A 16,584-nucleotide genomic window follows, 5' to 3' on the forward strand; every position below is an offset into this window, starting at 1 on the left:
CTCCCCAAACTTAAAACTGTGCATTGTTCTCAATGAACAATAAAGCAAAAAGAACAGAGGGTTCCACATAACTCTGTTGATGACCATCAGTAGTCATCGCTATCTTCATCATCATAGGAGGTGTTGTGGAATTTCAATACTTGGATTCAGCACACAACTAGAACTCACAAATAACGAATATATCAATGGAATGATGATCGGACATGCAAATTCAAATGTAAATTAACAAAAAAATACGAAAATAATGTATACAAGAAAAATAATTAATAAAAAGATGTAATGCTTGGGTTGCCTCCCAAAAAGCAATTTGTTTATAGTCATCAGCCTGACTAAACACCACTGTTAGCCCGTCACTGCCACTTTGTTGGAGGATTTATTCTTCTCTTTGACCTTCCAAAATTTCATGATTCGATCTCTCTTCTTCTTGAATTTTTTTACAATCCGCTTCACTATGTCGGGCTCTTTGTTTTGCTCTTCAATCACTTCAAGCTTGTAACATTTTTCAGCTCTTCCATCTTGTCTCAATTTTTGGCCCTCTAGGTCTTTCTTTGAGTGGATTCCCTCTTCAAAAACATTGAAGGTGGCTTGTTCATCTTCAATTTGCATAGTCAATTCACCTTTCTTCACATCAATCTTTGCTTCTCCAATGGCTAAGAAAGGTCGTCCCAAAATGATAGGAACATGCATGATGATCTTCTTCAATGTCAAGAACAAAGAAATCTGCAGGAAGTATCAACTTTTCCACCTTTACTAGTACATCTTCCACCAATCCACATGGAGACTTGGCTGATTTATCTGCCAACTGCAACATTACTCTGGTGGGCTTCATCTCAGTTAAACCAAGTTTCTTATAAACTGATATAGGCATTAGATTCACACTTTCCCCAAGATCACAAAGTGAGCTTCCCACAAACTGACCTCCTATATCACATGGGATCTTAAAGCTATCTGGATCCTTAAGCTTTTGTGGAAGCTTCTTTTGAATAATAGCGCTGCATTCCTCAGTTAATGCCACATTCTCAAACTTAGCAAATTTCTTCTTCTTCGACAAGATCTCTTTCATAAACTTGGCATAACTCGGCATTCTCTCTAAAGTTTCAGCGAAAGGGATATTGATATGAATTTTCTTGAAAACTTCCAAGAACTTAGCAAACTGAGCATCCAGTCCCCTTTTCTGGAACCGCTGAGGAAAAGGCATGTGAGTCTTAAGAATATCCGGTATTTTACTCAATGTAGATGATTTGGTCTTGAGGCCTCTTTTTGATTGATCACTTGGTGTCTCTACTGCCACATCTTTCTCTTCCACTCTCAAATATTTGGTGGCTTGACCAAATTCATTAACATATCTAAGAATGGTAGCATTGCAATGCTCCTTAGGATTTGTTTCAGTGTTGCTAGAAAACATTCCTCTATGCTGATTATTTATGGCACTTGCAAGTTGACCAATTTGCACTTCAAGAAATTTCATAGTGGTACCCATATTGGTCACATATGTTTCAAGGTTGTCAAGATGAGACTCACTTCTATCTAAATTCTTGGAAGACTCGGTAACAAAAGTACTCACCAAATCCTTTAACGATGGTTTACCCTCTCCTTTTTTATTGTTGAACCCCGGTGGAGGATTTAACACATTATTGTTGTTGGCATATGAAAAGTTTTCATGATTATGCAGCCCAGGATGATAATGATTTGGAGGAGGGTTACCTTGATAGCCGCTGAATTTTTTGTTGTTTGCATAGTGAACTTGCTCCACGGTTTCTTCTAATTCAACAGAATTCATTTCGGTAGCAACTGCTGCAATCTCGATCATTTGGTTTCCCTTGTTCATTACTGCAAGCTATGAAGAAATAGCGGCCATTTGTGCGAACAATGTTGTGAACGTGTCAACTTCATAGATTTCGGCTGGTTTTCTGACTTGTGATTGCTCACTTGGCCACTGATAATTTATAGTCATCTGCTCAAGCATGTCATATGAATTCGCTGGGAATTTAGAGAAAACGGAGCCACCAGCTGCGGCATCCACTGACATCCTTGTTGGCTCATTCAACCCATTGTAGAATAACTCAATTTTCTCCCAATCCTTGAAATTATGGGTTGGACATTTCCGCATCAAATCTTTATTGCGCTCCCACGCTTCATACAAATCTTCAGAGTCTTGCTAGAAAAATGTAGTGATCTCAATTTTTAATTGAGCAGATTTGGCCGGTGGGAAGTATTTTGTCAGAAACTTTGAAGTCATGTATTACCACGTAGTGATGCTTCCCAAGGGTAGGGATTGTAGCCAGCTTCGTGCACTGTCCCTAAGAGAAAACGGGAACAGTCTCAATCGGATGGTGTCTTCAGTAACACCATGAATCTTAACTGTATCTGAGATCTCAAGAAACGTCTATAGATGTAGATTAGGATCCTTAGATTCTGGTCCCCTGGATTGATTTTTCTGAACCATATTTATCAGCGCTCAACTCGAAATTGTTAATAGTTATGGTCTGTCTAGAAATTCCTGTTGGAAAAAACTGGCGGTCAGATCAATCACGATTGATACCCGGTGCAGCGGAAGTTTAAAAATTTTATCATGGAACAATTCCATGGTGTGGGTATCAACCATTCAACGATTAAATTATTGTGTGTGTAAAATTCAAATAACAATTAATTAAATTTTACCTTCAATCTCGAATCGAGATTAATGGACACCACACAGATTTCTCTGCGCTTCTTGTATCTCCCAGGAACTGATGAACTCCTTCAATCAGGTCCACGAATGGGGTTTAAATCCCTCTGATAGATTGCACTAGAAAATCTATCAGAAGTTTTTCTGCGAAGAGATTAAACGAATCTGATTCGTTATTCCTGACTGCGATTCAAAATCACAGACCGAAATTTCTCGGGCAGAGAACAGGGAGGGGACGGCCGAAAACTTTTGAGAGAGAGGAGGGTTTCGATTTTCTGTCTCAAAAATTATGAGCTGTTGTGTCTAATTTCTGTACTGCAATAACTTATTTATAATGCAGGCCACTAACACCTTAGGGCCCATTAGTCATAAGTTGAGGCCCGACAAGCAAAGCCCGCTTGTTCAGAAATTAATATAAAATTCATCGTGACTCCGATTGATAAACCGATTTTACCAATGTGCACAGAAACCATTTCTGCACATTTTAAAGTCAAAATAAATTTTCCTGAATCCGAATTCATTGGTTTCCTAAAATGTCCATCCCTATGTCATTTTAGGAAATCCTACTCCCTTACTCTTATTTAAGAAGTCCAACTCCTTAGTTCATTAAATTTAACTCTTTAAATTTAACTATCTCAACGGGGATTAAAACTCCATTACACTGTGTGACCCTCAATGGTTCAGGGATACAGCTAGCCGTGGGCTCACAACTCCTTGTGACTCGGAACAACACTTTCCGACTTGCCCAACGAATCATGGTAAAGCGCCTAGCAACATCGCCCCATGATTCCCTAGGTATCACTGATAGTGCCTACAAGAACCAGTAGATTTTGGTTAGCGTACAGTACGGTCCCTTCATCCATATATCCCGATCGAATCAACAACCATTGGTATATCGAGAGTCGCTCAAGATTCGATAACTATGCAATACATCTTGAAGATCAAATTAGTGACATCGCATGTGCTACTAAGAAACCATTTCTTAAATCACATCAAGTACTCTGGCCAGAGATTTGTCACACTAATATCTCCTCAGATTGCATAGGATATCCACACTCGCAAGTATGTGGTGAATCCTTGACAACAATGCATTGACTCCTATATGTGTCGTAACTGTACCCAATCTCGACACCTGATGACCCCCATAGAGTCGGTAAACGAGTCAAAGCACAGCACTAGCATATAGAGTCTCCATGATGTTTCAAGTCGTAAGGACTAATGGTGTACAACCAAAACCGCGGACTTTATCCACTCGATAAGTGATAACCACTTGGAAAGTCCGGATAGGGTAGTTCGATTATTCATCCTATGAATATCCATTTGCATGCTTCGAACATCTCCATGTTCCCTACCAATGAAACGTGGTACTCCGCATCGCAAATGCTAGTCTCAAACTCGAGCGATCCTTATCCTTATTATCGGACGGCTCAATCGACTAGGAACGGTTTTTAGAATATACAGTGACTATAAGATGTATTTCATGATAGACATCTCCATGTTCTACCACATCTTACATACACTATAGTATATTCAAGGTCTTTATCAAAACAACAATAGTATATCACAATATAAAAATATGAAGTAATATAAAGTCATTGCCATAAAAGTGTAAATAATATTAAACAAAAGATTGTTTATACAAAGAGTCATCAAAGCCCATAGCCACACAGTTGGCTCACTGGGCACCCACTCTTACAATTCCTGAGTAGTCCGTGTTAATGACGGGCCTAAAATGATTGCGGATTGGTACCGGTCATTATTCCCCCCTCAATTTCCATTGTTTTGATTTTCATCCATTCTTCTAAGCTCTTCTCTCCTGGATTTTCTCAAAGGTTTTGCAGTCTTTTCGATTTTTGGATCAAAGAGTAATGAATCAAAACTTTGGCTTTTGCGCATATACTGCATACATAGAAAGAAGTGGAATCAAAAAAAGAAATAAACAAAATAAAATTTGATCTAAATCAGAATTAAAATCAATTAGTAACAATTCAGTGTAAATAAAATAAACTTCAGTTCCCGACAACGGCACCAAAAACTTATTGGGTTATTTATGTTCGCTCGCAAGCGCACGAGTCAAGTTTTAATAAAGGTGAGTAGATTATCGTCCCACAGATACTGAATATTTAAGATTACACTAAATATTTGTAACTAGGCTGAATTAATCCTATTTAAAGCTACGAATTTTCAAGGTTTTATAAAACTAAAACATTTCAATAAAATAAAGAGATAAACTACTAGCAGCGAACAATTATGGAGAGAATTCTAGAGGTGCGACTTCGTTCAACCTTCCACCATGTTTATTTTCTAAGATATCTATATTATAAGCTCTTCAATTCATTAGCCTAAAATTCAACCTTCAATTTTCAAGGTTTTGATGAGTTATAATTTTAGTAATATAAATGATAATAGAGTAAATTGTAGTTAAATCCCCAATACCCATCCTAACATTATTCTAATACTCCCTGACCAAAAGATTCTTTACTATAACTCCCTAGGACCACCAAACTTGAATATTTTAATGTTTAATTCTTGTACTTGATTTATGCTAATCTATGCTTGAAATCTAAAGATTTTATGCTTGAAATTTAAAGGTTTATGCTAGAATCTGAAGATTTTTTGCTCATTTATGGTATAAATAATTATCCAAAAAAATGGTATCAGAGCTTTAGGTTAATTATTCAGATGTAATATTATTCGTTAAATCATACTTTTCTTTGTTGAGGGGGAGATTTTCAACAAAAGATGACTTCAAACGAAGGTTTGAACCAAGGGGATTTCATTTATATGAAATCCTATAAACAAGTTAATCTATTTAAAATAGATTCCTTACAACAGGTCTTGATTAATAAGGCTCTCGATTTTGAAAGGATTAAAAAAGATGATTTCTAACTCTCAATTTCTAGAAATTACCCCAGATTCCTCTAAACTCTCCGGAGATCTTAGAGAAATCAAAAATACGGTACAATATTATAGCAACCAGTTGTATGAAATACCTCGAAAAATTGGAGAAATCCTTAAGAAACAAGGATAAATTCTTGTAACTTTAAGGGAACTTCAAATGAAAATCCAAAATCTAGAACAGGGAACTTCAAATGAAAATCCAAAATCTAGAACAAACATCGAGTTCTAGGAAAGGAGGAAGATTACCACTCTCGTTTGGTACTGAACCTTTGTCACATCAGAAAGGTAAAACCAAAATGGTACAAAAATCTTTAACTGATGAAGAGATGATGATTAATTTTATAAAAGCAGTATCATAAAAAAAATACTATCTGATGACTACTTTAGAAATATTAAATCTTGAGGATCTACAAGATCTTGCAGATTCATTTGCGAATCTTAAAGTTGTATATCTAAAGATGAATTCTCCTGAAGGTGAACAACCTTCTTGGAATCCTCCGAAATATGTGGTTAAAACAGAAGAACCACATAATGAATTCAAACTTGGAGATAATTCACATCCAGCAGGAACAAGGACAAGAAGGAGTAAAATCCCACTCCATCAAACTTCGTATGAAAAGACTGTTTTAGATCCGATACATCCTTATGGAGTTATGTTAAACCTTGATGTTCTGGACTTCAAAAACAAAGAAGATCTCATAGATGATTGGATGTCAGCTATGAGAATTGCAGCAGGAACATTAGATATCAATAAAGAAGGATTCACTAAAATTCTAGAAATGATTCTAATGGGATCTGTCAAAATAACTTGGGAAATGACTATGCCCAAGACTAAAGAATCAGTCTTAGCAGGAGAATTCCTAAGCAAAATTGGAGGAAGAATGGCCACCCTATTTAAAGCACAATTTATAGGGGTGAACTATTTCAATAATCAAGATAAAGAGAAGAAGAAAATATATACTCAAGCTCTATATAGTCTCGAGTTTCATGATATCTGTTTAGTTGATGAATATATTATGTTATTCAAAAAATACAGATGGAGTTCGGGAGTCAAGGAAAATATAGCTATCCAGCTATTTTTCGCAAAAATGCCAAGTCCCTGGAGAGAAATGCTGATAAAAGAATACATTTCAAGTAATCCAGATATATTGGCAAGACGCGCCTCTTTTCTGAAAGATAAATTGGCAGACTGGTGCCACATGGCAGCATTACAAAAGAATTACAAAAGGATAAGAAGTATAGATAAACATACTCCTTTATGTTGTAGAGAAAATGATCTCCCAACAGTCATTGGGAATAGAGCACAGAGATTTAAAAGGAAGAAATTCCGAAATAATACCTATAATAAAAAAATGAGAAGTTCTTGGAAACAAAGAACAGATTGGTCTAAACAAAAGGCCAGATCATATAAATCAGGGAAAAGAATTGGACCTATAAGAGTATCCCCAACAACAAGATCGTTTCAAAGTAGGGAAATAATTCCATCCAGAAGAACTTTCAGGAGAACTTATACGAGAGCAAGTGAAAGTTTTAAAGAGTGTAACTGCTGGAGATGTGGAGCAAAGGGACATATTTCAACAAATTGTCCAGAAAATGATAAGAAAAGAGTCAAACTCTTTGAAGCAACACCAGATATGGATGATGCGGTCTTCTTTCAAGATATGGTCCAAGTATATCAGTTTGAGGATATACCCTCAGACAAAAGCATATACAAGGAAAAAAATACTATCTAGTCGAGAAGAATCTGAGGATAAACCAGAATCAGAGTAAAGAGGAAGAGTTTCGACATGAAACACATGAAATTTTGGCAGGATTTTTCAGTCAAACTACTATATCTCATAATATGATCCAAAGAATTATGAGAGAAAATCCTACTCTACAGAAATATCAAGGATTTTCGGCAGGACAAGTGGAAAGAGTCTTAGGAAACCTGGGCCTTAGACAAAGAAGGCACAATCTGATTTACAAGGTATCCAGAAGGGAAATGGCGATCCCGATGATTAACTAGTAATCAGATTGAAATGAAATTAATTCCTTTTGAAGAAATAAGAGAAGGAGTGAAAAGCTAAAAAGTGAAGTAGCAAAGACGATGTCCTAGATTCATATTGGAGCAATACAAATAATGATCAAAGGTAGTTTTAAAGAAGGAATAGATTCACCCATAGACATTGTAGTATGCGATAAAAGAATGGAAAATATACAAGATGCTATTCTGGGAACTATCTCAGAAAATTGATGTGCAGAAAAAATTGTAGTAGTTATTTACCCAAGAATAGCCTACAATTTAGTTAACAGAGATTTTAGTCGAGCCTTGACGTTGCATCAAAATTTCAAAGAAAAAAGATTAATGAAGGAAGGTAATAGATCATATTCTATTACATATCAAATTTCATATGCTCTTTCTAATACTCGTCATTCAGAATTATTTATTAGAAATGAGTTTATTGAAATTCCAGAGATTTTTGGGAAGGTTGCTCAAGCAATCTACCCGGAAAGAATCGAGTTTCCTTTAATTCAGGAAACAGACATTCAAATTCAAAACAAGCATGTTCTATACAGAGAACTTAAAATAGAACCCAAAAGGTTATCTTTCCAGGGGGACCGAATGACAAGTAAAAGATGGGACAAATCTCATATTCAAGAAATTCCACCAAAGGAAAAGGAGTTTTCCATAATGGGAAAACTTAGATATCCAGAATGATGTAAATAAATTAAAACAATATTCAAAATTACGAGTTTTAGATACCAATTCCCTTGTAACTCGATTTACTATTTAGAATAGCAGGAAAAAGGAACTTACCAAGGAGTGATAAATATTGGAGAATTGGACGTTCAAATCTGTGAAATTTCAGGAAAAGAAGTAGATCAGCTCATTCTTGGCCTAGAGTTTCTTGAGGACCATAAACCATGTAAACGCTTTGAAAGAGGAATAGATATTATGGCAAAAGAAAAAACTTGGATAATTCAATAAAAAATTCTATGAGATGGCCAACCAAGAAAATTGGGTAAGGGATAATCCCCTAACCAGATTTGAAAACTTTGTTTACAAATAGAGAAAGAAAAAACTCTTGAAGTTAGTAAATCATGAGCATGATTTACTAGAATGCATTGAAAAAGTAGAAAAGAGTAATCATACTCTACCTACTGAGGCCTTAGAAAAATTAAGGATAAATAATCTTGATCGGATTACTGAGTTACAACACATTTTATTAAAAATGGCGGGGCCATTTAGTAATTCCTTTAGGTAAAATGACAACAAGTCCTTTCTACATATACATTACAATTGGAATGTTGTATGAACAATATAAAGATGAATATACTTTGCAACCTATATTGATTCAGGAGCAGGAATTTGTACAGCAAAAAGAGGAGTCTTCCCTATAGAATGTGAATAAGATTCGCCAAAAATTGTTGGACAAGATTTCTCGAAAAGAATTCTAATTATTTGCAAAGGAATAAAGAAAGCAGAGATCCTTATGAGAGGCGCAGGTCAGACTCCTTGGTACAAGGTAAAGACACTGCCAATATATTTCCATGATACAGGAGCTGATATCTTGTTGGAAAATAAATTTTTACAAATGTTTAAGAAATACACACAAGATAACGAGTTAAGAAGACTTATGTTCACTACCCTTTGTGATCATAAGATTATCGTTCAAAGACTCAAGGTTGCCTTTTATCAACAAATGCCGATAATGTTACGCAGCTAGCGTGGTGATATAGGACAACTTTTTCACCCAAAGTTGAAAGATTTCAGAAGATTTGGAGAAATCATGTTAAAAATAACAAGAGAACAAGAACTCCAAATAGAGGATATGTATCTTCTCAAGGTAACTCTAATCCACATAGATATAGAGTTGGAGAACAATGTATCCCTTGAAGATGTCAAAAAGAGGCTCAAAGAAAGTTATAATGAGCATCCTCTGGCATGGTAGGATAGAAATGAACTCAAAGTCAGCCTTACTTTAAAAAAATAAAAAGAGTATGAATTCGTTAGATATAAGTCTATCTCGATATACATAACAGATAAAAGAGATATGAGAATGATTATCAAGGAATATTTGGACCTTAGTTTAATTAAAAAAGGAGTTTCACCATATAGCAGTCTAGGTTTCCTGGTTAGAAATCATGGTGAAATAAAAAGAGAAAAATCCAGGCTAGTTATTAACTACCAAGGTATTAATAAAATCCTGGAGTTTGATGGGTACTTTATACCCACTAGAGAAAATTTAATAAGTTGTGTACGAAATGCTAAAGTGTTCTCAAAGTTTGATTGCAAGTCTGATTTTTATCAGATTCGGATAGAAGAAGGCAGTAAAACATTCACAGCCTTCTCTAGTCCATAAGGACACTATATTTGGGAAGTTATGCATATGAAATTGGCTAATGCACCCCAGATATTTCAAAGAAATATGGATAATATTTTTAAAGATTATTTCAATTTTATGTTTGTTTATATTGATGATATTCTTATATCAACAAAAAAACATAGACGAACATGTTAAACACTTAAAGATTTTATCTAAAATTTGTAAACAAGAAGTACTGGTTTTATCTAAAAAGAAAACAGTCATAGCAATAAGATAAATCGAATTCCTTGGCATTGAGATTGATGAATCTGGAATAATTCTACAGCCCCATATTGTGGAAAAGGTACAGAATTTTTCAAATAAACTCAAAGACGTAAAACAACTTCAAAGTTTTCTTGGAGTGGTTAAGTTTGCAGGAATGTTCATAAACAACCTTGTAATGTACAGAAAGGTGTTCAGTTCTTTGTTAAAAAAAGAGGCAAGGTTTATATGGACCGATGAACATACTAAAGGGATAAACCAACTAAAGGAGATATGCAAGAAACTCTCGAAAATGGATATACCCGTATATGAGGATGATTTGGTGTTATTTACAGATGTCAGCGACGATTGGTGGGCAGAAGTATAGTAACCCGTATCCGTAATTAGCGATTAATGAGCATGTTAATCGTGTGATCATGTTTGGATTTAGTAAAACATGATTAAGGGAATTCCAAATGAACTTACGGAGTCCAGAAATGGATCCAAGACACTTAAAATGGTGGGAAAGGTTTCGAGGGACCAGAAATCGGACGATCCGAACTGAATTCGGAGGACCCGAACTGGGAACGGAGCCAAGGGTCGTAGGATACGAGCAGTTCGGACGCTCCAAAGTTGAGTTCGGACAACCCGAACTTGAGCAATGACACGTGTGTTGGTATCATTGGATGGATGACGTCACGGATGATGTAATATTGAGTTCGAAAGATCCGAAGAGCCAGTTCGGACCATCCGAACAGTGTACTGGACAGGTGTATGGTTGCATGTGTGAGTGTTGACATGTGGCAGGCTTCGGACGGCCCAAAGAAGAGATCGGAGGATCTGATCGGGTTCGGAAGATCCAAAGACGAGTTCGGACAATCTGAACGTGTTCTATAAATATGAGGTCCGAGCTCCTCATTTGGTGCGAATTCCGAATTCCTCTCCTTCTCCCACATGGCTCTATTTTAGGGCTTTGGGTACTCTTATTTTAGAGTTGGAGTAGTGAGTATATTTTAGTATAGTCAGACAGTGTCTAACATAGTAGCGGAGCAGTGCTCATGTAGCGGAGCCGTGCTCGAGGTTGTGGAACTTCAACAGGGGTGTACTCCTAGTTGTGGGATAGTCGCCATCAGCGGGCTAACGACGGACGCAGGTATAGCTATGGTCTCCTTAAAATATTTAGGAGTATGCAATAGCTTAGTGATGCATGGGTATTTGCATTGTAGAGTTGATGATAGGCTTGGAACCTAGAGTGGGACTGCTAGGACCGCCTGTAGAAAGGTACGTAAGTACAGACTGAGATAACCAGCGGGTTTTGCATGCTTATATGTTGCATTTGTGTGTCATATTATTATTCAGCATGTGCATATCATATTATTCCTGTCCATCTTTTGAGATGAGTCATTTAGGGCCGCTCAGCCCTTTTTGGACAGTTGATGTCGAGCGCCCCGCGACCGACGGGTTAGCCGGCACTGGCATCTGTAAGACACGGTCTACGTCCTGTAGGAATGAGCAGTGTACGCAGGGTTTGCTTCCCGGGTTGTACCAATCATGTCCTAGGCGCCATTACTGAGCAGTTGTATACAGTTATCCCAGATATGGATACCCTGTCATTTGCATGCATCATATTTGTATGTTTTACCTGTGCTTTCGTATTGAGCTTAGAGCTCACGTCCAGTATTTTCTATGTATCTGGACACCCCATTCGACGGGGCAGGTGTAGGTGCAGGATTGAGCACCTGGAGCTTGGAGTATCCAGTGACCAGTGAAGACAACAGGATTAGCTGTAGGTTTTGCCCTTTCGGCTTATTTATTCGATTGGATTGTATAATCGAATTTGTTTAACCGGTTGTATTATGCCGGTTTATTTTTATTTAAGTCTTCCGCAGCGATTTATTTACTGCATACTTAATTATGCTATTAACTCTGATTAGGTAGTGGATCCGGGTTAGGTCGCTACATTTATTGGTATCAGAGCATGCATGCAAGAGACTTGGGATATAGTATTAAGACATTGGGTTATCCTTATAGGATTGATGAGACCTTGGAAGAGGTGATGATACGGCGATTAGGTTGCCCGAAGACTATCATCATCGGCAGGATTTATGAAGATTTGGCTTATGGGATTCCAGCAAGTGCGGGCAGGAGCAAAGGATCGTGTCCGAGCTTTCGAGACTTCTACTCATGTGGATCCTAGCTTTAGATCGAGTATCGGATGTCAGAGGCAGTGGCAGAGGATTGGTTGGGACATACTTGATGTTTGCATCTATACAATCCATACCATGATGACACTACTCTGAAGATTCTCCAGTCGTAGTTGGAGAGATCGTCATATAGACCTTCACCAGGGAATGCCTCGAGTGCCTAAAGCATTATGGGTTTCGAGCGTAAGGTCTTTAAATTCATGCAGAACATGGTTTCTCCGGTACGCTTGTATCGATGCTTTTGGTAGACGTACGGGAACTTCATGTTCAAAAGCATGATTTGGTTACAAGAAGAAAGCTGACGATAGATCGTGAGTAGAAGAGGTCGATTGACATGCACTGACGCAGAGCATAGCTGGTTAGCTATCACGTGCCATTTCTCTGGAGTTCTTCGTGGGAGGACATGTAGAGAGACTTGGACGGGAGTACGCTTGCATTGATGCGTGTGTCGATTAGAAGCTTCATGTTCAAGAAACGAAGACTAGTACGATGATTTTAAATACTGTATTGTTGTAGTAGTAAACATTATTTTAGTTCTAAGGAATCATCAGACTCAGATTGTATCATTCAAGTTATTGGTTGTACATTTTGGTTATATTTGGAATACTCTAATTGTATTACATGGGATTGTAATAAAGAAATTGTACATAACTTAAAGAAATGATACATGTATTATTTGTCCAGCAATTCGTGGGTGATTGCAAGTGATTTTGCTAAGTTTGTCTTGGTTTTAGTTGATTAGTGTTCAACTATTGTAGCTCATGGGATTTGAGTGGGCCAACTATGACTGTTTGACTTGCGGTTAGTCTAGGTGTTTTCCTATGATTGACCTAGTTAGTCAAAAGACTAAGATAGTGCCAGCGATGAGTGGAATCATCTAGAGGCATTAAGGGTATTGTTCGGTTTAGAACATCTGGGCTTTGTTCTAGGTTGTTTCCTTAGAACAGTAGGTTGTCTGACCTTTGATAGGTTTAGACTTGTAATAATGGATTTTCATCAGGATGCTAGGTCAAGTATATGCCAAGAGTTGTGGACTATGGCCATGACTAGACGTGATGGGGCGCGACCCTATGCCCGCGTTACCTGGGAGCCTTTGTGCTTCAGGAGATGGCGGTGGGAAAGCTACTCTGTCTAGGGATTTGGCGACAGTCACAACAGGGTATGACCTTGGATTAGATATCAGGTTTGATATCGATGGTTCGATATCGTCTGGTGTGCCAGAGATATAGGTTGAGTATTCTGTTGTGGGAACAATTCTTGGAGGATCTTCTTAACAAGTGTGTACTCTGAGCAGATGAGTTTTGACCTATGAGATACTGCTAGATGTGTGGATCTAGTAGGTGGACGGGTTTCTACCAGCGATGAAAAGGGGTTGTCATTAGAGTTGTGATTAGGGTTTTCCCAGCGATAGGAGTTATCCGAGATACTGGATGGGATGTTGTTTCGAGACTTCGACTAGAATAGGAGAATTGCTTCATGATGATCGACTTCATCAGTATTGGATTATATCAGATACTAAGGATTGTTCATGGCTATTTGATATGTGAGGTACGCGTGATTTATGTTAGTGTACACTTGACGGTGATTCCAAGTGGACATCATGGTGGGCTACCTCAGTCTTGAATTGTTGCACAGTCTTAGCAAGGGATATAATTAGGAGCGTGTCCGAAGAATGTGGAAATCTTTGGGATTCATTAGTGTAATATTTTGGACTTGACGAGTCGCGATGTTCATCATGAATGAACGAGGCAAGGATAGTGAGTCCAGTGTTTACGCTAAGTACTGTCTGATATTTTCAGAGGTTGAGCGTAGGATTTTCATGGGATGGAAATGGTCTAGATTGATAGATCGCGAGGAAATCTTGGGCTTAGTTCGTCTTGATGTTCGCTTTGGATGAACAAGACAACGATTAGTAGTGCTAATGTGGCACGGGATTTGTGCTAATGACTACTAGTGGCAATGGGCTAACTCTGTCAGAGTTAGGTTGATTAAGTTCATTATACGAGGCAGCTGTCATTAGTAAGTCACGAGATTGTGTAGATAGGCTACTAATAGCTATTTTTTGGTTATCAAGTATGGGTGTGTTGAAACCAGAGAGATTTGGGTATTCCAAGTGTTTGGAAATAGTTCTTCGTGACAGCTGAGTCATGGTTATTGATTGAGCCACGTAGGTTTAGATGATCAGTGGTGGTCTGACCTGATGAGTGCGAGCCTAAGTAGATCGATGAGTTCAATTGGTTGAGCCAATCAGCTATGATCGAGGGCAACAATTAACAAATACTTGGGGTAGTATTTTTCAATTAGTGCTTAGGAGATGAGTACTTGGTACAGTCTCATAGAATTCGGCAATTTGGATGATTTAGAGTCTCTAGGATAGCCAGAGACGAATAATTTGGGATTGCTATAATCTGGGACGCTTGCAATTGGACTTGTATGGTCAAGTTAGGTGTTAACTTGACAGGAGAAACAAGCGAAGGAATTGGTAGCTCCCCGGATAGTGTTCTTGTGATGATGTCTTAGTATACCGTTGGGGTTTAGATCCAACGAGAATTTTTTACTCGTATGGGCATCAGTTGTCTGATCATGAGGTGTGACATTAGCTGAGATCTAGTTCTCGAGATCCAGCAGGGTGTGTCACTAATTTTCAGCGTGTGGTGCATGAGGTCATTGAAATGATCGAGGCAGTCGTTGATCGACTTAGTGGCCAACAAGATTGTTGTGGGAATTGAAGGCTTCGCAAGGTAGCGATGAAACAACTTTGTTCTTTCCAGCCGGCAAGCCACATCCATGCAGACTGTTTGTCAAGGATATTGCATTTTAGCAATGGACAATGGTCGGATGCATGATAGGTAGCTAGTGATGATGGTGTCATTAGAGACTCCGAGGTGAGTTATACCAGGCGCAAATGACTGTCGAGTTTCGAGATGGAATAGGAAGCGTTTCCATATGTTTGTGCACTATGGACTGTCCCAGTCGAGCATATTGGGGGAAGCTTTCCTTAGTCTTTGTAGTAACCCGTATCCAGAATTAGCGATTAATGAGTATATTAATCATGTAATCATGTTTAGACGAAGTAAAATATGATTAAGGAAATTTCAGAAGGGTTAACGGAGTTCATAAATGGATCCAGGACACTCAAAAATGGCTTAGAGGACCCCAAGACTCGAGTGGGATCGGAACCACCGATCCAGGATCGGAGCTTGCAGAGAATTCGACGAGAGTCTGAGTCTGTCGGAAGCTATTTCGACCAGACACTCAAGTAGTGGTCTATCTTACATTCTCGAGGTTTTACCCTAGATTTCGAGGACGAAATCTTTTAAGGGGGGGGGGAGAATTTAGTAACCCGTATCCAGAATTAGCGATTAATGAGTATATTAATCATGTAATCATGTTTAGATGAAGTAAAACATGATTAAGGAAATTTCAGAAGGGTTAACGGAGTTCATAAATGGATCCATGATACTCGAAAATGGCTTAGAGGACCCCAAGACTCGAGTGGGATCGGAACCACCGATCCAGGATTGGAGCTTCCGATCTTGGTGACATCGGAACCAAATCGGAATCACATCGAAAGCAAGGAGATCGGATCTTCCAATTAGCGATCGGAGCTTCCGATCGACTGTCGGTGACAGGTGTGTGGTTGCATGTGGTTGAGATTGACACGTGGCATCGGAGCTTCCGATCGGAGGAACGGAGCTTCCGATCTGCACGTTCGGAGCTTCCGATCAGGGAACGAAACTTCCGATCGACGTCTATAAATATAGGGTCCAAGCTCCGCATTTCTTGCCAATTCCGAATTCCTCTCTTCGCCCTAGTAGCTCTATTTTGGGCATTGGGTACTCTTATTTTAGAGTTGGAGTAGGAAATATATTTTAGTATAGTCGGACAGTGTCTGACATAGTAGCGGGGCAGTGCTCATGTAGCGGAGCAGTGCTCGAAGTTGTGGAGCTGCAGCAGAGGTGTGCCCCTAGTTGCGGGATAGTCGCCATCAGTGGGCTGACGACGGACGCAGGTATAGCTATGGTCTCTTTAAATTATTTAGGAGTATGCAATAGCTTAGTTAAGGCTTTTAGAGCTTAATTATTGATGCATGGGTATTTGCATTGTAGAACTGATATAGGCTTGGAACCTAGAGCGGGACAGCTAGGAACTGCCTGTAGTAAGGTACGCAAGTATAGACTGAGATTGCCAGCGGGTTTTGCATGCTTATATGTTGCATTTATGTGTCATATTATTATGCAGCATGTGCATATCATATTGT

The 16,584-nt window shown here is 38.4% G+C and overlaps 1 protein-coding gene and 1 non-coding gene across 2 annotated transcripts; one reads left to right on the forward strand and one right to left on the reverse strand.

Moving 5' to 3' along the window:
- Positions 1 to 342: 342 nt before the first annotated feature.
- Positions 343 to 1,828, reverse strand: LOC140889105 (uncharacterized). The gene is made up of 2 exons (XM_073296814.1): positions 746 to 1,828; positions 343 to 696 (listed from the first exon to the last, which is right to left on the reverse strand). Exons 1-2 carry the CDS (start codon positions 1,826 to 1,828, stop codon positions 343 to 345), a joined length of 1,437 nt encoding a protein of 478 aa, XP_073152915.1.
- A 256-nt stretch (positions 1,829 to 2,084) lies between these two features.
- LOC140894025 (small nucleolar RNA R71) lies at positions 2,085 to 2,191 on the forward strand. The gene has a single exon (XR_012153580.1). It is a non-coding gene; the product is annotated as a small nucleolar RNA R71 (small nucleolar RNA).
- The last annotated feature ends 14,393 nt before the right edge of the window (positions 2,192 to 16,584 follow it).

Source organism: Henckelia pumila, chromosome 3 (assembly GCF_033568475.1).
Source record: "Henckelia pumila isolate YLH828 chromosome 3, ASM3356847v2, whole genome shotgun sequence".
Lineage (NCBI taxonomy): Eukaryota > Viridiplantae > Streptophyta > Magnoliopsida > Lamiales > Gesneriaceae > Henckelia > Henckelia pumila.